The sequence below is a fragment of the Copadichromis virginalis genome, linkage group LG13, assembly GCF_057382275.1.
Source record: "Copadichromis virginalis isolate Kocher_CV1m ecotype Utaka linkage group LG13, C_Virginalis_male_GT1.1, whole genome shotgun sequence".
NCBI classification, from domain to species: Eukaryota; Metazoa; Chordata; class Actinopteri; order Cichliformes; family Cichlidae; genus Copadichromis; species Copadichromis virginalis.
Window position 1 is genome coordinate 20,998,065 of NC_140630.1, and position 21,969 is coordinate 21,020,033.

At 44.8% G+C, this 21,969-nt stretch overlaps 1 protein-coding gene across 1 annotated transcript; it reads left to right on the forward strand.

The window, feature by feature from the left end:
• Positions 1 to 151: 151 nt before the first annotated feature.
• Positions 152 to 21,811, forward strand: tarbp1 (TAR (HIV-1) RNA binding protein 1). The gene is made up of 29 exons (XM_085477960.1): positions 152 to 1,162; positions 1,271 to 1,368; positions 1,457 to 1,526; positions 1,765 to 1,913; positions 2,011 to 2,063; positions 2,174 to 2,271; positions 2,376 to 2,511; positions 2,600 to 2,696; positions 2,952 to 3,041; positions 3,128 to 3,275; positions 3,353 to 3,619; positions 4,059 to 4,156; positions 4,258 to 4,416; positions 4,500 to 4,723; positions 4,849 to 5,080; positions 5,202 to 5,390; positions 5,497 to 5,696; positions 5,777 to 5,848; positions 5,964 to 6,084; positions 6,635 to 6,745; positions 6,825 to 6,974; positions 7,072 to 7,158; positions 7,256 to 7,458; positions 7,548 to 7,629; positions 7,714 to 7,885; positions 7,981 to 8,166; positions 9,129 to 9,253; positions 18,821 to 18,957; positions 21,217 to 21,811. Exons 1-29 carry the CDS (start codon positions 238 to 240, stop codon positions 21,395 to 21,397), a joined length of 4,860 nt encoding a protein of 1,619 aa, XP_085334086.1. The 5' UTR covers positions 152 to 237; the 3' UTR covers positions 21,398 to 21,811.
• The last annotated feature ends 158 nt before the right edge of the window (positions 21,812 to 21,969 follow it).

Here is a 21,969-nt window from a genome sequence, read left to right on the forward strand (position 1 = left end):
AAATGTCTTCTTTGTACTGTGTCACCGATATACTATTAATTTTCTATTTAAATTTGAGCAGTTTGCATTTTTTTTTTTCAGCGTTAGATTCTTTTCTGCCTCACATTTCTCGCGAGAGTTGGGAATTACGTTTACGGAAGTTTACGTTCTGTTTTATCAAAACGTGCTGCTACTGGGTAGCAGCCGGTAGCAGCTCGCTTGCTATGCTCATACCTAGCAATTTAACAGACGCTCGCAATGTATTCCGCTTTAATTAACGCAGTGTTATCCAGCTCGCCTGACTACGACCTTCTTTTTGAGTCTCTTTCCTGGCCGAGTGAGTCGTGGCCAGACACGGAGCGGGTGGAGGCGCTGACAGCTTTCATTGAGGGACTCGGACCGCTTTTGATCGAGCCGGACTCGACCTCGTTTCCAGATGCAAAGAGACGCTGTGTTTTAGATAAAGTTGAGTCGGTCCTTTGGACCAAGTGTCTGCCTTTCCTCTCCAGAATTTCGGCTGAAGCAGGTGAAGGTGTGCGGTGCAGGGAGAGCACAGCAGCTGCGTGCAGACTACTGAGTGTGAGTGTACCTCTCTGTAACGAGGCTGTGTGCAGGCGAGTTTGTCAGTCCATCCTGCCCTCACTCCATCTGTCAGAGGAAGAGCTGACCTCTCCGGGAAGACTCAGTGTGGAGGTTGCGAGTGAAGTGGTAGCTGCTCTTCTGCCGTTTCTGGCAGCAGATGAACAGCTCACACATACCACCGTGTCTTCTAGTCTCTCTTCCATCAGGACACTCCCTGATGCACTGGTCTCCAAGCCAGTCAGGGTCATCTTAAGTCTGCTGAACTGCCTCAGCAGTGAGCGGTTAATAAGCATCCTCAAGCTCATCCTGGATGATCTATGCAGCTGGCACTCCACCGACCGCACTCCTGCGGTTACAGAGCGCACTCTGCTGTGTTTGACAGCCCTGTCAGACCACCTCCTTAAACCTCACCACCACCTCCCCTCTTCCTGCTGCTCTGACTCCGACCCTCGTCTGTCCCTTCAGTTCTGGAGGATGGTTCAGGATGGACTGATCCACAGAGACAGCGTGTCAAGAAAGAGAGCACTGTTCCTGCTGAAAAGGTGTGCAGCCCTGTCTGAAGAGGATGGATTAGACTGTCCTCTTTCTGCAACAGGGGAAGGTATAAAAAAAAAAAACACGCACACACTGAAAGCAGACATTAGGCCAGTTTTAGGTTTACTGTTATTTTATGGCTTGTCAGACAACTTTTTTTCCTAAACTGTTGCAGATGAGAACTTGTTTAAATGGGCTTTCAGCAAGAGCAAGCTGCTCAGAGAGTTCTGGGAGGATTACGTACTGGTGATGGAGACTCTAGAGGAAAACCAAGTAGGATATCCTGCACCAGTGTTTGACTGCTTTTTCCAAGGAGGGATCTCGATACATCTGTTTTACTGTTCCTCCTCTCCCTCTGCAGATTCACGTGGTCCGGCCAGTTTTAAACAGGATAGACACACTGATCCAAACAACAGCGAATGATGATCAAGGCAAGGAAAAAACATTATTTCAGCCTTTTAAAAGTAGATTCGATGTAGCGAGTCTTCCAGCTTATTAGGCCTCTGTGAATGAAATGGGCTGAACTGATTATATCTTCTTTCAGAAGTACATAAGTCAAGTAGAAAATCCCTTGGTCAGTTTTTTCTCACTTAAATTCTTTGAAAAGTAAAGTAACTGTAAAGTAAGTGTGAAAGATCTCAGAGTGGTAGTTTGTTTCTAATGTTTCAGGTCAAGGACTCTTCCACCCCTCCTGGCTGCTGTGTGTGTACCAGCGCATGTTCCACAGTGAGAATAAATCCTTAATGCGAGAAGGAGTGTGTCATCTGCTCGAGCTCCGGGTTCTTCAGCAGCCGACTTTTGCTTTGGCCTTTTCTCAGGTAGACTTAATTTGTTCCTTGGCTCTTGATTGTTTTCATTCAGTACAAAGTTAAAAGCATGCATTAAAGTTTCCTCTTCTGTTGCTTTGCTCTTAAGTTCATCGTTGGCCCCTTTATGGATGTTCTCTCGGAAACATCCCTCTTCCACAGGTGAGAATTTAACATTCATTAACAATTGGAAGTAATAGTAATGCAGGGATTATTATGTTAAGTACTGCTTTGCACTAGCCTTAATTAACCCAGCTTCTTTCCACATATAGGTCAGTTGGTCAGAGTGTGGGAGACTGTCCCGAACTGGGGGTTAAACTCGAAGTCTTTCTGGCTACCTTCTTCAGTAGCCTGCCAACAGAGCATAGAGGTAAAGGGTCACAGAAGCCACAGCGAACACTTATGAACAAAGTCCTCTCACAGCTCATGGTTAAATTGCTAAATCCACCTCTGACTACTGTGTTCACATTGTAGGTTATGTCTTGCTTCAGCTGATTCAGCAGCTGGGCTCTAAACACTGGTGTGCAGTTCCCCTCCTCTTCCTCTGTCAGGCCCTGTCCAAACTTCCCCCTTGTCCACTACTGGGGACCAGCGGGCTCACTGCTCTGAGGTAACTTACAGTGGTTACACTTAGACATACTCTGTCGAAGCTGGTGACACTTAATAAAGTGGTCATTGTGTGTCTTTTGTCTGTACAGGGACGTCCTGCGCTGCACCATGATCACTCATCAAGTCCTCTTAAGAGGAGCTGCCCAGTGCTTCCTGCTGAACAGTGCCCTCTCTCTCACAGTTGTGGTAAGACAGAAGTGCGACGCAAAATACTGGACTCTTTATTAAGCACATCTTCCAAGTACTGAGTTGATCAAGCTTTTGTTGTTCTACGACCAAAAAATCTGATATTTTGGTCTATATTGCCATGACAGCATCACATGGATGTGTTTACTTTAATTTACTCGTTTTATCGATCTCTTCTACTAGATTTTCTGTAAGACTATAGCTTAAGTTATTCAGTCCAATAGCTGAGCTTTTGTGTTTTGTTTTTTTTGTCAGAGTGAAGTTACCCTCGATGATGTTTTTAGCTTCCTGACGCATTTCCGTGCAGACGAGTCGCTGTGTAGAGGGACGCAGCTTTGGAAGCAGGTACGCTGTATCAACAATGGAACATGATTCAGATTGCAAACTGTGATTACCTAATCATTATCCTACATGTTGGGGCATCACTGCAGCTGTGTGCTTGGCTGTTGGAAAATGAAGGCAGTTTCAAGCCCAGGATTACAGATGAAGATTGCACTGGTGCTTTAACGAGTAAGGAAACCGTAAGAGCTTATGTTCAAGGCGAAATAGTCTCCTATCTTCGAGTCCCAGCTAGCACAGGTGAGTCTGAAGTGATACAGTCGCTGTATCTGCTGGTTTGGTGTGTGTATATTTTAAGGCTTTTTATCTTCTCCCAGGTCAGACCGAGAGGTTACCTGACTCCAGAGAGGCCGATAGGTTGGCCAGAGCTATTCTGCTGTGTGTGGACATGGAGAGGGGTCAATCTGGGGCAGAGATCAGCAACACCCTGGAGTCGCTTTTATCACCACTGCTGGAGACCCTGAGCAGAGTCAGCACCAATATCTACTTGCCTCTGCGTAAGAGTGACAAGAGCCTGCAGCTGGTGCTCAGACTGTTCCAGCTCGGAGAAATCCCAAGGAGTCAACAGGACGGAGCGGAGCAAGGTTTGCAAGGATAGCGCTGAATTATTGTCCGAGCTGTTCTATCTGATTTTTTTATTCACTGAACAAATCATTAAACCTGTCCTCCCAAATTATTATTTGGTGTTATATTGTATAACATACGTCCTTGTAAATGTCACTTTTACATCCGTATTTGATGGTGAGAGATCTGCATATTTTATCTTTTTCTTTCATCTATTGGTGACATTTATGATATCAGATTAAAGTGGGCTGTATGTGGCGTGCGATGGGAAATGAGTTTGATATCACTGCCTTTGATTATTAAGCTGTTTTTCCCAGTACTTCTGCTACCTCTTTATTAGGAAACACTGGACATTTATATTGATTTATAGTTTGATTTTATCCCTTTATTTTTTGATTATTTTGTCCAGAACCGTCGCCGTCATGTTCATTACATTCCACCTCTCTCTCTGTTTCACAGGGGACAGTGTGATGGTATCTACTGAGATGGCGATTTTAAGGCTTCTTGATCCCATCCAGGAGTTCATCTTTAGGCGGCTGTGTGGGGAATTGCAGGAGGTATTTAGCAAGTCAAGCAGGCCAGTCTCAGTCCAATTACACAGATGCCCCTGGTGGCCAACTCTGACGTCTGCACGTATGTTGTCTGTTTTTTTTAACAGGTGTTTGATATCGAGCGAGCAGAGCTCTATCTTTATGTCCTGAGGCAGCTGGTTGTCATGTGTCGCTCTATGCCACAATACCACAACAAGATTCCTCACAGTGGTTTCTCTAAACTGATTAAGTACGGGCTCACAGTCCTGCGAGAACCAGACCAGCAGGTACCAACTTAAACTTTAATGTCTCTCTCATTAGGCAGGATTTCAGTCACTATTTTGATTGTTTCACTGATTGTTGTTGCCAGGTCCCCTCTTTAGCATACCAGGTAACTAGAGCAGTTACTATGGCGTCGCTGGCCACGGTGTGTGGTGTTATGGAGCATGAAGTGATTGACAAGCAACCAGAGACAGTTTCTGCTCTGAAATCACTGAATGAATACTTCTACAGCCCAAAGCTGCCTTCCTCACACAGTCAGACATCTCTAGGAAATGTCAATCAACGTCTACTGAAACCAGAGACAATAGACTGGTTAGTGGAAGCCGTTTTTTTTTTTTTTTTTTTTAACTAAAGTAACTAACTAAAGACTTTAATTCAGATGAATATAAGTTCTCGGCTGCCGTAATGAGCGATGGGCCTGTTTCTTCTTTTGGTAGTGATCTGGAAGTTCAAGATCTGCTACAGGACTGGGGACGCTTCTCTGCCAACTTTATGCGAGACCAGTGGATTTGTCTGAATTTCCTGATTAAGGCTTTTGGAATTCCTGAGTCTGTAGAAGCAGCTGAGACTCTCAAGGCTGCTTTGAGTTGCAGTGTGGAGGCCCTGGCTCTCCTGCCCAGTGACTTGGTGCTCCCTGTATTCACCTTTATGGAGACAGTCCTGCCGCAAGTGAGGCTAATTTCATATCAGTCATTTTCTTCCAGTTTTTATGTGAATAATTTGTTGTAAACTAACTGCCAATGAAGCGATTTCCTCATGGTGCGTCTGTTGTGGTGACATTTGATTCCAGTTAGTGCGTGATGAAGAGGCCCTGTGTGTGGAGGCTGTGAGTCTGAGCTGGGAGCTGGTACAAGGCCTGAGCACTAATGCCAATGACTTCTGGCCGGCACTTAAAGGCTTCATCTCCACGGCTTTCCACCATAAACTGCTTCAGCTGACAAAAGCTCAGTCTCCGACCCTGGCGGCCACTTTGAAACAGGTGATTCACCTCACAGCAGGAAAGAAGCGAGACAGAAATTTGGACTTTGAAACTGTAATTTCAATAATGAAATATTAATATTTGTTGTGTCTGTGTTTGTTTTTAGATCGCCCGTGATCTGATGGAGTTGTCTCAGTCAAAGAGTGGAGTTTTTGGCGTACTGCTTCAACACTGCTGTCAGATGTGGCTGCCTGCAGGTGGAGGCAGCGGTGACCAGGCCGACACGGTGTTTTCTAGTATTTTCAACCACATCAGCATAATTACAGAAGCTTGTGTTTACGGTCCAGTGTTCAGGAGAGATCAACGGTAAGGCTTAGCCGCATTTTTCACATTTATTTAGTAGCTTCTTAGAGCTGTTTTAACTATTTAATCGTGCTCTTTCCAAGACTCGTCCAGGATGTCCAAATATATGTGGAGCAACTTGGTGAAAAGTGTGCAGCTAATGTCGCAGTAACGAGGTAAACAATTCAGTGAAAGCTCACTTCTTATTGATATGATTTATAATAGTGCCACTAGAGGTCTCTCTTGCTGTGTGGATGTTTCCACAGCTGAACAACTGTTTTTATTTTCCAGTGATAACAGAGATGATCAGTTGCCTCGCACATGTGTTCTGGCTTTCCTGTGCCACCTGGATTCTTCTAATCTCCAGCATCAAAGACTAATGGAGGAAGTGGCAATGGAGCTGTTGAAAAAGGTGCGTTTGGCCTTGTCAGGTTCACAGCAGTGTGTTTTGGGGTTTTTTGTGGTGTGGTGAGACTCCAGGTCTACATGACTGCCAGCAATCAAACTTCCAAAGTGGATCGTTGTATGATGATAGTTTTTTTTTTTTTACTCTTTATCCATCAGTTGTGACTGATTGGAGATCACAAATATATGCAAATTAATATATACAGGCATTAAATTGAAGTTAAACTCTTTCACAGCTTTCAAAGAAAATCAGAATGCGGAATTAGCCTTAGAGCTTATTCCACGGCGAGGATTTGTTATCCGTCCATCCTGTCACAGTTCACAAGAATTATTAACCCACAGTTTTGGTCATAATTTGGTCACACAATGATCATCTCATAGATGTTCACCCAAATTCTGCTCAAGATCAAGGTGACACTTGTCGTTTTATGGGCAATAACCTGGGAATTGCAATGGATTGTGGACTAGATGAGCTCCTGATTCTTTTAAATAAATGGCGAAGTAGCAGTTACAGCCACTTTGCATCCTTTCCCATGATTTTTGTTTCATTTCTACAGGATAATGATATATCAAGGTCAAAAGTGCGTTACTATAGCAACTCCCTGCAACATCGTGTTAAAAACCGAGTATGGCAAACACTGCTGCTGTTGCTGCCCAAACTCCGAGAGGTAAGATAGTCATACACTCACCTTAAATCTTCCAGGATCGACTGATCCTCTCTGTGAGTGACTGCGCTTTCATTTGCAGGAGTTTGTTGCCACTTTGTGGGGTCGTGTGTTTGAAGCGGGATTTTGCAGTAACCAGGCTTCTGTCAAGTACCTGATCGAATGGATGATGATTCTGATCCTTGTCCGATATCCACAACACACTGACAGCTTTTGGTCCTGCTTCAGCCTGGTGAGCTCCAGCTCTTTCAAACTCTGTAGAACTGGAGGGAATGGTTTTTCATTCTAAATTAAATTATAAACCACTTCTGGTGCTTGTTTCTGTGCAGGATCACGAAAAGACTAAGACGAGCGTCTGCACTTTCTTATCTGTTCTCGTACATTTCAGTGTCATCTTTCCTAATCTTAAAGAAAAGGTAGTATCGCTAATTATTTTTTCCCACCCAGACAGTATTTGTTTTTATTAATAAACTCTTGAGTATTCACATTGTGTTTTTTCTTTTATATCTTAAGGCGGCGCAGTTGCGAAAAGCACTAGACGTCATCCTGCAGTCGTGTTTTAACCATAACTTCAGCGTGCGCCTGTATGCCTTACTGGCTCTGAAAAGGGTGTGGAGCCTGGCGGAAAACCACGTGGAAGAGGCAGATGGTTTAGGGGGGCTTTCCTCTGTGATCAAGGCCTGTCTGAACCAGGCTGAAGCCATGCAGAGCACTGGGTGAGAGCAGAGCGGTTCAAATGTTGGCAGGTTTTGTTCTTTGCATCAGGCTAATATGCTTTAGTACATATTTGCTGTCTCACATGTAGAAATGCCAACAAAAACTGGACGAGGATTCAGGAGCACTTCTTCTTTGGTGCCTTTCATCCAATCAGGGATTACAGTATTGAGGTACGCTATTTTGCAATTAAATCCTGCTAAAATATAGTAACACAGTCTAACATGCTTGTTTTCTTTCTTATTTTGCTTTCCTAGACAATATTCTGTACGTTTCCCAGTCTTTCTGAGTTGGCTGATGATGAGTGGATACCACCCTGGAAATTTGAGAAACTCTCATATTTCTCAGAAGGTCCATCTTTGCCTTTGAGAAATCCTGCTCTTGATCTGAACCAGCTTCAACCTGGAGACTGGATCCAGCAAGACAGAAGTACAGTAGTAGCAGTAGTAGTAGTAGTAACACTCTTAAGCACCAGTCAGTGATAAGGTTTCTCTTATTGACCGTCATGGCTTTATGTCTTCCAGGTGAGCAGGATAAGGAGGAACGCTGGGCTGAGGTGCAAAAGAAGATCACGCCCTGGAGACTGGGCATCCAGGAGCAGGAGCCTGAACTTCAGCTGGTTCCACCACAGAGGGCTGCTAGACTGGGAAAACTGCACGGTGCCTTGCTGGTTGTGGCCTCGCTTATCGACAAGCCCACCAATCTGGGAGGTCAGGAGCACCACACATCAATGTATTATTGTACATTTTTGGTTACTAGTACGGGTTACGTTTAGGGAGCGAGTAAGCAGAGTTGTTTTCTGCAGCTGCAATTTACAGATGGCCCCTGAACACCTCACATGTAGACAGTAGGTAGACAGCTGTAGAGATATATACACACAACATGTGCGTGTTGCTGCTAGTAAACACAAAGTGAGCTGTTAAATAATAAATCATTTAACCAACTTTTATTACTTTTATTGTTTATTTTGAGAGCACCACAATTTTACTGCAGTTTCCACAGATTGAGAACTTGAGGTCACGAGTAGCATGACCACAATTGACTCATATTGCCCTTATGTCCTAAATGCAGCCAATCAGGAGTTTCGAAACCACAAGTGAAAACTCCTTTTAGCTAGATTATGAGAGCTGCTTTTCCAGAATGACTTGAAATGACTCTGCACTTCCCTGGATCTCGGCTCTCAGTTTTACCTTGTGTGGAAGCCCCTCCCCCTGCACAAACCCCTTACATAATGTCAGTGTATTTCTGTTTCGTAACAATGATATAGAAGAACAGAGAAACACATCCATTTGAACCATCTTATCTGGTTTTACACGGTTTTGCACCTGCCTTCATCAAGCACATAATATATGTTCTCTGGAAGTGTACTCGAGTGCTGTTGTCTCAGGTGATAAGGCACGAACACAATGAGAATTTGTTTATAGAGGAAAAAGATTTTTTAAGCCAATATTGATACTGTGTAATGCAAGAAAGACTGTTAGCCTGGTCCTTCTGTAAATGTTTTACTTTGAATCCCAGACTCAATTTGCATCTCTTTGTACACACAGTGGTGTTCTAGGAAACTCAAAACTGGAACAGTCTTTTTATTAACCTCCTGTGCTTTGGATGTCATGGAGCATTTTTATTTTAAAAAACCGCACCCAAATCAAACACACTGTCTTTGTCGCTGCAGGTCTCTGCCGGACTTGTGAAATATTCGGTGCCAGCGCTCTGGTTCTGGATAGCCTCCGCCACGTGAATGACAAAAACTTCCAGTCCCTGAGCGTCTCAGCTGAGCTGTGGCTTCCTTTGTTAGAGGTGATGTGCAGAAAATAAACTTATTTTGATGATCAGAAGTGCACATGGTTAGATTAAGGTTAAAATAGATTGTCAGGATCTCACACACACACACAGAATATCCAGACAGCAGTAGAAATAATGCTGTTTATTCAGTTAATCTGTAGATGTGCATTATTGAGAGTTACAGTAGCTCTGTATTTAAAGGCCCACGTGTCTAAAAGGTTCATTCTTTTTGTACTGTTTGGGAATTTTAATGATGGATGTACCATATGTAGCCCAGATGAAAAAAATCATACTTATTCTCTTTATATTAACTGTCCACATCAACAAGCGTCGTATTTCCTATGACCATTGAATGCACCTCTCAGTTCACCCCACGTGAGGACACCTAGCTCAGCAACCAATCAGAGCCTACCCAGGCCGCATTGACCCTGTCAGCCAGGAAGTGAGGTGGAGGTGCATGGTGTCCCGGGTTTTTCTTATCTCAGCAAGAGGAGTGGAGGCATCTGCTACTCAAACCGAGAAATCCACGGACAAAAGAGAGGAAAACTCAGGATTGAGAGGAAGGAAAGCCAGCCTACTTACCTGCTGGAAGTCCGGAGTCGAGTGGCTGGATGAAGGAGAGAGGCAACGTCGGCTAACCACTCACCTTTCATCCGGAGAGCTGCTGCAATTCCAACACCAGTGTGTGTTGGGCTTTTGTGAAACAGAGCAACGGTCAGGTTTTTTGGAGAGGACGGAAAAGTCCAAGGACCAGGACGATATTCTGGTTGTGATAGATGGCGAGCCAACCACTTTGAGGACGATCTACCCCGAAGAAGATACACACCACACACTCATACATTCCAGTTACATTCACAAGGACCTTTGAAGTTGGCTATCGCCAGCTTAACTCTAAATTCTTAAAGGGCCCCAACGAGTACTTTTATTTTGTTGAGTGTGCACACTATTTATTTTATTTTATACTTTATCTGTACAAATTGGACAAATACCTGTTATACTTTGTAACAATACAAGAGTGGCTACTCAAAAGTTAACATTGTGTCCAGGTCATTATTGCTGCTCAATACTTTGGCTCCATACGAATTTGGTGTCTTCTGATTCTGGCCAGGGTCTTATTACGAGCCCAAGTAATTATTGCGCTGTAATTCACCTTTATACCTTAAAGTTGGTTACAGAAGTGGCGAGCCAGCCAGGAGCCAATTGATTTGAGCATCAATATTGAGGCAATGACCAGCATGGATTTCATACAAAAGTCTGGTGTCAAAATACCTAATGCGGTTGTTGTCGCTGGGATAACACAGGTATCTGAGAAAGATGAACAGGTCATTGACTTTCTGAAACAGTATGGTAAAATCACAAGAGTCCTTTTTGTTGATGATTCACTGTCCAACTTCTACCAAAACCTGATCGTAGAATACTCTAGCAGTTCAGCCTTAGGTTTAGAACCTCGTTTACCATACACATACACAGCACAAGCTGATCCCAGCGTTGTCTATGAAATTAAAACACTCAGTAGCATGTACACTACCACGGTTGGGAGTAATGTTACAAAAACCTACTTGGCGGAACTCAAGGAACTAGCCAAGCTGAGTGGCAAAGACTACGGTGAGGTGCTGAAGGAGATGATGTGTCAGATTGGGGAGGATGTTGAAGCCATGCGACCTACCACTGAAGAACCTTCTCCCACGTATGTCGAGACCACTGTTGTATCTCCGCCCGCTTCTAAAGAGCGACAGTGTCACACCTCACATTCAGATGTTACACCAAGTGATACTGGTGCCACTGATGATGTTCCCCTCACTAATGGAAGGAGAGCAGCGTCCCTCTCAGTAAGTGACTTGAACCCACCTGACATTCAGAAGGTTGTGGTAGAGCATATCGTACGAAGGCAAGATGTTGTCCCACACATCCAGTCCCAGGTGAGACTCCGTTCCTTCTCCGGTAAGGTTCCCAGACCTAACAATGAAACTGATTATGACACATGGCGCACACAAATTGAACTGCTCCAAAATGATCCCAGCATGTCCCCCCTGCAAATATCCAGAAAGATCCATGAGAGCCTGCTCCCACCAGCAGCTGATATAGTTAAGAGTTTGCGGCCTGAGTCACCACCTGTGACTTATTTGCAGCTTCTAGATTCAGCCTTTGGCACTGTAGAAGATGGCGAGGAACTTTTCGCTCAATTCCTGAACACCCTTCAAGATCCAGGTGAGAAGTCATCCACTTACCTTCACCGGCTACAGCTAGCATTAAACAGAGCCACGAAGAGGGGGGGAGTCGCATGTGAAGAAGTGGACAAACATCTACTTAAACAGTTCTGCAGGGGATGTTGGGACAACGACCTACTCAGCGCCCTGCAACTTGAGCAAAAGAAGAGCAGCCCACCCCAATTCTCAGACCTGTTGTTAATGATTCGCTCTGAGGAAGATCGACAGCAAGCAAAAACTAACCGTATGAGAAAACACATTGGCACCTCAAAGCAGAGAACTCAGTTACAGTTCCAGGGTGCACATGTTTGTGAACCCGAGGAGAAACATGGGAGTAGCATTGCTGCTATTGAGGATCTGCGAAAGCAGGTGGCGAGTCTGCAAAGTCAACTAACTACATTCATGTCACAGAAAAAAAACAAAGTTTGCAAACAGCAAGGACCCTGCAGGGAAGCCGCAGAGTAAGATGTCAAAGCCACATGGTGTAGATGGACGTATGCAAAGACAGACTTCAAAGAGGCAAAGGGGCAGACCCAAGCCCTGGTATTGTTTCAACTGCGGTGAAGATGGACATATCGCTCCATGCTGTGTTGACCCCGCTAACCCCAACCTAGTAGCAGAAAAAAAGAAGCAGTTGGAGGAGAAACAACGCCAGTGGGAAGCGCGAGATTGTACAGATTCACCTTTAAACATCTAACAGTTCCTGTTGTGGGACAAACAGGAGCTGAGGAGAGTCAACAACGTCCCTCAGACGTAAACAATGGTGACAAAATCACAGCTGAGGTTAACAAAGTAAGTACCCCAGCAAAGACTGTCAAAGCACAAACATGTTCTGGCTTAAACCATTCAGAGCAGAACCAATCTTTCCAACTCCCTAAACAGTTGATTGGTACCAGAAGTACAGCTCAAGTGACTGTGAGAGGTGAAGAAGTCAACTGTCTTCTTGACTCAGGCTCCCAAGTTACCACTGTTCCTGAGTCATTTTACCAGCAGCACCTTTCAGAGCAAAAGATCAAGCCACTACATGACCTCTTAGAAGTGGAAGGTGCTAATGGCCAGCTAGTGCCTTACTTTGGCTATATAGAAATGACCATAACTTTTCCAAAGGACTTTATAGGTGTTCCAGTAGATGTAAACACACTTGCTTTAATCGTCCCTGACACTTCACAATCCCTCATGCTCATAGGCACAAACACCCTAGATGTACTGTTCGACATCTACTCAGAGACTGACTTAGCCAATCATCAACCCCTCCCACATGGCTACAAAGTAGTCTTCAAAATCATTGAGTTGAGACGGAAGCAGACAAGTGACACCCATCAGGGGGTAGTGAAGCTACTTGGCAAGATGCCTCAAGTCATTCCAGCTGGTTCAACTGTAGTGGTGGAGGGAGTCGCCCTTGGCGAGGGCCTTCAGGATGAAAAATCAGTTGTAATTGAGTACCCATCATCGTCCCCCTTGCCCGGTGGCCTGCTACTTAAAGCCGGTCTGGTGGACTTTCCCCAGCGGCGGCCCCACAAGTTGCCAGTTGTTATAAGCAACGAGTCTGACCACGACATTGTCATCCCTGCCAAGTGTACTATTGCAGAGGTTAGTGCTTATCAGACCATCCTATTAAAGGAACACAACAAGACCAAACAGTCAGAACTATCCCAGAGAACTCCAGAGACTCCGTCTTTCCAAGAGCCCACCATAACCTTCAATTTTGGTGACTCCCCAGTTCCATTGGAATGGAAGCAGCGCATCACTCAGCAGCTCAGCGGCATGCCTGAGGTGTTTGCACAGCACGACCTGGATTTTGGCCGGACGGACCAGGTGCGACATCATATAAAACTTTCGGATGGCACGCCTTTCAAACTACGTGCCCGGCCAATCCACCCACGGGACATTGAGGCTGTCCGGAAGCACATTCAGGAACTCCTTGATGCAGGAGTTATTAGAGAGTCAGAGTCCCCATTTGCGTCACCCATAGTGGTAGTCCGGAAAAAGAATGGCCAAGTCCGGTTGTGCATTGATTATAGGCGTCTAAACCTTCAGACTATAAAAGATGCGTACAGCCTTCCGAAGCTAGAGGACACGTTCTCAGCCCTCAATGGTTCACAGTGGTTCTCTGTTCTTGATCTAAAATCAGGGTACTACCAGATCGAGATCGAAGAAGCAGACAAACCGAAGACGGCCTTTGTGTGCCCTCTCGGCTTCTGGGAGTTCAACAGAATGCCTCAGGGTGTAACGAACGCCCCCAGCACGTTCCAGCGGTTAATGGAGCGGTGCATGGGGGATATGCATTTGAAGGATGCATTGGTCTTTCTTGATGACGTGATAGTATTCTCCCGAACCCTTGAGGAACACGAAGAAAGACTCATGAAAGTGCTCACTCGTCTAAAAGAGTTTGGGTTAAAGCTGTCACCAGAGAAATGTGTCTTCTTCCAGACTTCAGTCCGTTATCTGGGACATGTGGTCTCCAGAAATGGAGTTCGGACTGACCCTGAGAAGATTTCGGCCCTTAAAACATGGCCTGTCCCACAGACCCTGCGAGAGTTAAAGTCGTTCCTTGGTTTTGCTGGGTATTATAGAAGGTTCGTTAAGGGGTATTCCAGCATTGTGAAACCTCTCCACAACTTAACTTCAGGGTACCCACCTAGCCACAAGAAATCAAAAGTAAACGCAAGACAAAGTGCACATCAGTACCATGACCCAAAAGACCCTTTCGGAGGTCGCTGGACGCCAGCTTGCCAGGAAGCCTTCGAGTCAGTCATCCAAAGTCTCACCACTGCCCCTGTACTTGCCTTTGCTGACCCCCAGAAACCCTATATACTGCACACCGACGCCAGTACCACCGGGCTTGGTGCTGTATTGTATCAGGAGCAAGAGGGACAACTTAGAGTCATAGGCTATGCAAGTAGAGGGCTGTCACGGAGCGAAAATCGCTATCCAGCGCACAAGTTGGAGTTTCTGGCGCTCAAGTGGTCAGTTACAGAAAAGTTCAGCGACTATCTCTACGGCAACCACTTCACTGTTGTAACGGATAGTAATCCGCTGACTTACATTCTGACTTCAGCAAAACTTGACGCAACTAGCTATAGGTGGCTAGCAGCACTGTCCACATTCTCTTTCAAACTCCTCTATCGTCCAGGGAAGCAGAATGGAGATGCAGATGGATTATCACGCAGACCACACGGAGGGCTAGCGGACGACCTGAAATCACAAAAAGAGATTGAACGCATACAACAGTTCACTCAAGATCACCTTTGTGATCCAGACAACATCAATGCTGTAAATCAGTCTGTGGTGAAAGCAATCTGTGAGAGGCAGTTCACCTACAGCGTCAGTCCTGACAATGAAAGAGAGGCAGATGCAGATTGTGTTGCCTTGGTGGAGGTGCTTGCTGTGTCTCCTAGTGCTGTACCTGATAGCTATGGGCAAGAGGAACAGTTTGGAGGTCTGCCAACCATTCCCCATCTAACTGAGGCAGAGCTGGCAGACGAGCAAAGAGCCGATCAGTGTATAAAGCATGTTATTTCTCAGATCGAATATGGGGACACACCACCTCCAACCGTGCGCACACAGTTCCCTGAGCTTCCACTGCTCCTCCGAGAGCTTAACCGTCTTGAGCTCCGCAACAATGTCTTGTACCGGCGACGCCAAGAGGGGTCCCAGAAAACCTACCAGCTTGTACTTCCAGCTGAGCTTCGCAACACAGTTCTCACCAGCCTGCATGACCATATGGGTCACATGGGAGTCGACCGTACACTGGACCTTGTAAGGTCAAGATTTTATTGGCCAAGGATGGCTTTGGACGTGGAAAGGAAAGTGAAGATGTGTGGCAGGTGCGTGCGGAGGAAGGCACGGCCTGAAAGAGCGGCCCCCTTGGTCAACATTAATACGACACGACCTCTTGAACTCTTGTGCATGGACTTCTTGTCCCTGGAAGCTGACAGGAGTGGAACCAAAGATATATTGGTGATCACGGACCACTTCACTAAATTTGCAGTTGCTATCCCAACACCTAATCAAAAGGCCCGCACAGTGGCAAGGTGTCTGTGGGAGAACTTTATGGTACACTATGGCATCCCAGAAAAATTGCATAGTGACCAGGGTCCAGATTTCGAGTCCCGCACAATCAAGGAGCTCTGTCAGGTGGCTGGTATCCACAAGGTGAGGACAACCCCATACCATCCTAGGGGCAATCCTGTGGAACGATTTAATCGTACCTTGCTTGATATGCTGGGAACTCTCCGTGGTCAAGATAAGTCCTGTTGGCGTGACCATGTAAGACCCCTGGTCCACGCTTATAACTGCACCAGGAATGAAGTGACTGGTTTCACCCCGTACGAACTGATGTTCGGACGCCAACCTCGGTTGCCAGTTGACCTTGCATTCAACCTGCCAGTGCAAGAGGAACAACACTCATCTCACTCTGAATATGTGCAAAAACTCAAGTCACGTCTCAAAGAAAGCTACAAGTTAGCTATGGACAAGGCTGCAAAGATGGCTCACAAGAACAAAATGAGGTTTGACAGACATGTAACTGCATCAGACTTGGAAGCTGGAGATCGGGTATTGGTCAGGAATGTCCGTATCCGGGGCAAACATAAGATTTCAGACAAGTGGGAACACACTGTGCATGTAGTGGTGAGAAGGGCAGGCAACCTCCCAGTATATACAGTTAAGCCTGAAAACAAAGATGGTCCCCTAAGAACACTACACCGGGATCTGTTGCTACCATGTGGCTACCTATCTGTGGAGGAAAGCAGTGAGCATGTACAGAAGCCAGTGTCACGCAGGCCAAGAACCCGTGCAAATCCAGCGCTAGAGGAAGAGAACTCCTCAGACGAAGAAGATGATTTGCTCATTCCTGTTTGGTTGAGTTCCCCTGTCCACACAGTGAGTGAGAGTCCTGTAAATGTTCCTGATATTGACAACCCACCTGTTTTTGACAGCCAATCTGATTTTGGCAACATACCTGATATGCCTAACAGTACTACAGATGATACTGAGTACTTATCTACCAATGGAGTCACACCGACCGAACAAGTGGATGAAATAACCTTAACTGAAACTGACTCACCTGTTGATGACCCAGACGTCCAAGAAAGGCAACTTCCATTTCAGGAGGCTGGCACCAGAGGTGCGAATTCTGAGGAGAGAGTGGAGGAGATAGTCCCAGTGGATACAAGGGAAAACATGGATACAAATGATTCTGTAAGGAGATCTGAGAGAAACCGTCGTCCGCCACGACGGCTTGACTATACGGAGCTAGGCAATCCTCTGATCACTGCAGCAAAATCATTCTTGCAAGGACTGTCTTCAGCTTGGGCCGATGTCATCAGTGATGGTGAAGAGCCTGCTTCGCCCTCTTCCTTGACCCGTCAAATAATCATCATTTAACTGTCTACCATGCACAGGGACGTGCATGAGTTCAGGAGGGGAGGGTGTAGCCCAGATGAAAAAAATCATACTTATTCTCTTTATATTAACTGTCCACATCAACAAGCGTCGTATTTCCTATGACCATTGAATGCACCTCTCAGTTCACCCCACGTGAGGACACCTAGCTCAGCAACCAATCAGAGCCTACCCAGGCCGCATTGACCCTGTCAGCCAGGAAGTGAGGTGGAGGTGCATGGTGTCCCGGGTTTTTCTTATCTCAGCAAGAGGAGTGGAGGCATCTGCTACTCAAACCGAGAAATCCACGGACAAAAGAGAGGAAAACTCAGGATTGAGAGGAAGGAAAGCCAGCCTACTTACCTGCTGGAAGTCCGGAGTCGAGTGGCTGGATGAAGGAGAGAGGCAACGTCGGCTAACCACTCACCTTTCATCCGGAGAGCTGCTGCAATTCCAACGCCAGTGTGTGTTGGGCTTTTGTGAAACAGAGCAACGGTCAGGTTTTTTGGAGAGGACGGAAAAGTCCAAGGACCAGGACGATATTCTGGTTGTGATAGATGGCGAGCCAACCACTTTGAGGACGATCTACCCCAAAGAAGATACACACCACACACTCATACATTCCAGTTACATTCACAAGGACCTTTGAAGTTGGCTATCGCCAGCTTAACTCTAAATTCTTAAAGGGCCCCAACGAGTACTTTTATTTTGTTGAGTGTGCACACTATTTATTTTATTTTATACTTTATCTGTACAAATTGGACAAATACCTGTTATACTTTGTAACAATACAAGAGTGGCTACTCAAAAGTTAACATTGTGTCCAGGTCATTATTGCTGCTCAATACTTTGGCTCCATACGAATTTGGTGTCTTCTGATTCTGGCCAGGGTCTTATTACGAGCCCAAGTAATTATTGCGCTGTAATTCACCTTTATACCTTAAAGTTGGTTACACATAACACTCTGAATATAGAGGCCTTTTTAATACATGTATTTAATTTAAACAGTGGCTCACAAAACTCTGACAACACTACTAAATAAAAGTAAAAATGTTTTTTATATTGAGTACAATAAATAGTGAGCAGTAACTTCTGGGCTCAGTGTAATAAAATGTGACTGACTGCGATGAAGCAGTGAGTCAGGTGATAAAGTGGTAAATGTTTTTGAAATATCCTGAAGAAACTCAACTCCAGGTTGCTTTTGATGGCAACCCTGCACAAAGTGTGACTAAAACACAGGGAACACTCTAAGGTACATATACATGCAGACCATTTGTCATCATTAAGCTCTTTTTTTGCCTTGTGATGGGTTTTGGTGGGTTTTTTAGTGCTTGCCATATATGTTAGAATTAGAATATATGATTGTATTATGCAGCAAAACTGGAGACTGTCACAGATAATTTGATACATCATTCCCTGGAGGAAACAATATTTGGACTTTTGCTGAAAATTAAAAATGCTCGATCATTCTCAGCACGACTGCCTGTGATCTTTACTGTAGAACCTGTGAATACGTGCAAAAAAGTGATGTAAGTGACTAATAGATCTTCCGGGCCAGCTGTGTAAATTGCACAAAGCTCCTCTCAGAGAGGATGCAGTATTGATCCTGCTGCTGGGATGATGTTCAAGTCATAAAATCTCACATTCTAAACTGAGCTCAAGTCTTTTTAAGATTTATATGCAAGTTTGCCCTCCAGACCAATTAACCTCTGGTATTAATGTAAAAGTGCTTTCAATTTAATTCCAGGCGACTGGTGCATTTCCTCAGGAAAAATTAAATTGGTCTGAAACATCTTTTAATCCACAGCAAGGAGCAGAAAAATCTGCTGTTGATATCACAGCATGAAAGTCTGTAGCAGAAGGGTACTGAATTTACCGTCCTTATAAATATACGAGGACAGTTTATCACAGCTTGATTGTTGGAATTGTTGTTTTAAAAGAATATTTGTGTAAACAATCTCTAAAATCTTACACTGTTTCTGTCCTTTAGGTGAAGCCGATGGAGCTCACTGAATTCTTGCAGGTGAAGAAGAGTGAAGGTTACTGCGTTGTGGGAGTGGAGCAAACAGCCAACAGTCACAGCCTCCAGGAGTACCAGTTCCCTGAAAAGACCCTGTTGCTTTTAGGGTACGGCAGCTTTTAATTTTGTCACAGTCCAAAAAGGCTCCGTGTTGTGTTTTTCCATCATTCAGGCCCCTAAACCCAACCAGCTGTGCCTAAACATACGCAGGCCTCAGTGTTCCCATGCCATTGTGACTGTCACATAGATAACGGTTAGCGCTGACGAGGCCATTTCATTTTATCTCGCCAGTTTAGTGTGCGTCCCTGTGGGGTTTGCACATCTCCTCTCAATTGTGTACCTGTCTGGGCATGCTGAGATATAATTGGCTGTCCCCGAGAAGCAGAGGAAAAGCCATGAATTATACAGAACAGCACAAGCAGTGCAATGATTGAGAAATGTCTTAATTTTGGCCCAATTATTCCTATTAATTATTCCTAGTCGGTGCGTGTATTTGTTTTTACAGTTTGTAGCAAACTGAGGCATTAGAAGCTTGCGTGACAGGATTTTTTTTTAGCAGCCAGCCTCATTCTGTGCAGCTGCCCTGGCAGAGAGGGAGAGAGTAATAGTGCTGGCTTCTGTGTGGGTGTCTGGTTTTGTTCACCATTCAGGCAACTGAGGTGTGAGCAGCGCTGTTAGCTTAAGCACCCATGCGAGTGCTTTCACAGCTGCGCTCTCCTCAGCGCAGCATGGCCAAGCTGTAATTTCTCATCAGGTTGCTATTATGTCACCCACTTTCACAGCGAAGATAAATGTAGCTCATCAAATCACGCTTTCTTACTGTGCAGCACCCTCAGTAGAGACTGGGTCAAAGTCATTAAGTCTTTGCGTTTGCTTTGCTTGGCATGTATTGCTGGAGCTCATTTGATTACAGTTTGAATTGGACTTGCACTCATTAGCTGTCTGTATTAAGAGCTTTTTCACTCATAATTGCAAAGACTTGAGAAATTGAAGGCTGATCCTGGTAAGAGCTCGTAAATGAAATGATATGGGTAGCGTCACAAAGCCACAGGAAAGTTTAAAAAAAAAAAGCATCAGCTGCAGTAGACACTACCTTACATTTAATCATCAGTTGTTGTTATTAATCTCTGGTTCTTTGTCCCGTCGCTCTATCCTCACCCCCAAATGATCATGACAGACAGCTGTCCCCCCCCCTGAGGCCATGTCCACACTAATACGTTTTAGTTTTGGCCTTCCGTCCACACTGAGACGGCGTTTTCAGTCAAGGAAAACACAGCGTTTTGAAAACACTCTCCAAAGAGGATAGATTTGAAAACGCCATTTTCATGTGGCAGTGTGGACAGCGGAGCCTTTTCGAAAACAGTCATGTGACCAATTAAACTAAGATAGCGGAGGGGATTATACAGCAGTTGTTTTGTTTGCTCTCAATTTTGACAGCCCTGTTAAAGATTAATATCAGTCTGTTCATGCATCAGATAGCTTTTCTTCAAATTGTTTAATTCTCAATCGCTTTTGCAACTTTGTACTTTTGTGTTTCTCGCAGCAACAACTCCACCTCATTGTCAGTCCATTTTAAAAAAACTCGGTGCTTTTCCTCAACATTTTGCCGCGACATTTTAAAGAGCCGGAAAGTAAATAAACGGCAGACTAAACGAGGCAGGCCAAATCTTCTTGCGTTTCACGCATGCGCAGTACTGGAACGTAAGCGTTTTCGGCCATTTCAATGGCTCGTTTTGGTTTTCAATGGTTTTCACAACTCTGTGAAAACGACTGAAAACAATAGTCTGGACGCGGAGCGTTTTTAGACGAAAACGCCATTTTCAAATCTATACGGGCTAGTGTGGACGTAGCCTGAACCTCTGGTTCTGCCAGAGGTGTCTTCCTTTAAAAAGGGAGTTTTTCCTTCCCGCTTCTCTATGAGTGCTAGCTCATAGGGCATCGGCTGATTGTCGGGTTTTTCTTCTTGTTATTTTAGGGTCTTTAACTTACAATATAAAGCACCTTGAGGTGACTGTTGTTGTAATTTGGCGCTATATAAATATAATTGAACTGAATAGTATACCCACTAGTTGCATGCTGCACAGGATGATTTCACAGAAGTTTTTGTGGAAAGGATGCGCAGCAAGTTCGCTAACTGAGGTGTAATTTAGTTATAAGATAGTAGCATATCCCAAATGCTCCACTTGCTGAAAATATAGTGAGTGGCCTTTCTCAAGAGGATTTGAGTAAAGATTTATGTGCTCTCCTTTTATGTGAATTGAATTAGAGACGATTCATCTGAATGAAATTAATTTTAGTGTTAGATATTTATGTATGCTTTGTTACATTCTTCACTCTTTTCCCCTCTTTATTTTTCTTCCTTTTAGCAATGAACGTGAAGGTATTCCTGCCAACTTACTCCAAATGTTGGACGTGTGCGTGGAGATCCCTCAACAAGGCATCATCCGCTCACTCAACGTGCACGTGAGCGCTGCCCTGTTAATCTGGGAATACACGCGACAACATCTCAGCTCTGGCTCGGCAGAGGTCGACTCAAAACGCAGCTGATGAAGACACCTGATGCTGACCTCTCTTGCCGATCTCCTGAGAAAAGTATTTCCTGGGGAGACTTTAAATGAAGGCGTAAAGCTTCTTCACATCATGACCTCAAGGGCTTTCTGTCGAGACAGCGTGGTCAGGAGCCATCGGCGCTGCTCTCAGGCCTTAATGAGAGTCATGAATAAAGATCAGCCCTGGCTATTATGTCTAAATGTTCCACTCTGCTTGCTGTCATATTAATGAAGACTATGTCTGTGTTAGAAGAGCCAAAGCATCAATGGAAATTTTCCCCTTTGGAGGCTGACTATGGAGCTTTGGGACTGAATTATAATGACAGTATTCAATGAGATGTACTTAATCTTTAAATACTGCTTGTATTTTTCTAAATGTATAAATAAACATGACTTTTGTTTTTTATGTTGACCTGTATTTAATGATTTGTGATTTTCTATAACACATTCAGCACTGAAAGAGTTAAATAAGGTACAGCAGGTGCTCATACGTCCCCCTCCCTCCCCTTAAAACCTGCAGACCTTCCGGGCAGAGCAGGAGCAGATGGAGTAGCTTACATGCGATAACAG

Excerpts from the sequence above, each read along its gene's own strand:
- tarbp1 (XM_085477960.1), top strand. The coding sequence starts at position 238 with ATGTATTCCGCTTTAATTAACGCAGTGTTATCCAGCTCGCCTGACTAC. Across the intron at positions 4,417-4,499 it reads TGCGAGAACCAGACCAGCAG|GTCCCCTCTTTAGCATACCA; the intron begins GTACCAACTTAA and ends TGTTGTTGCCAG. Across the intron at positions 5,081-5,201 it reads TGGAGACAGTCCTGCCGCAA|TTAGTGCGTGATGAAGAGGC; the intron begins GTGAGGCTAATT and ends ATTTGATTCCAG.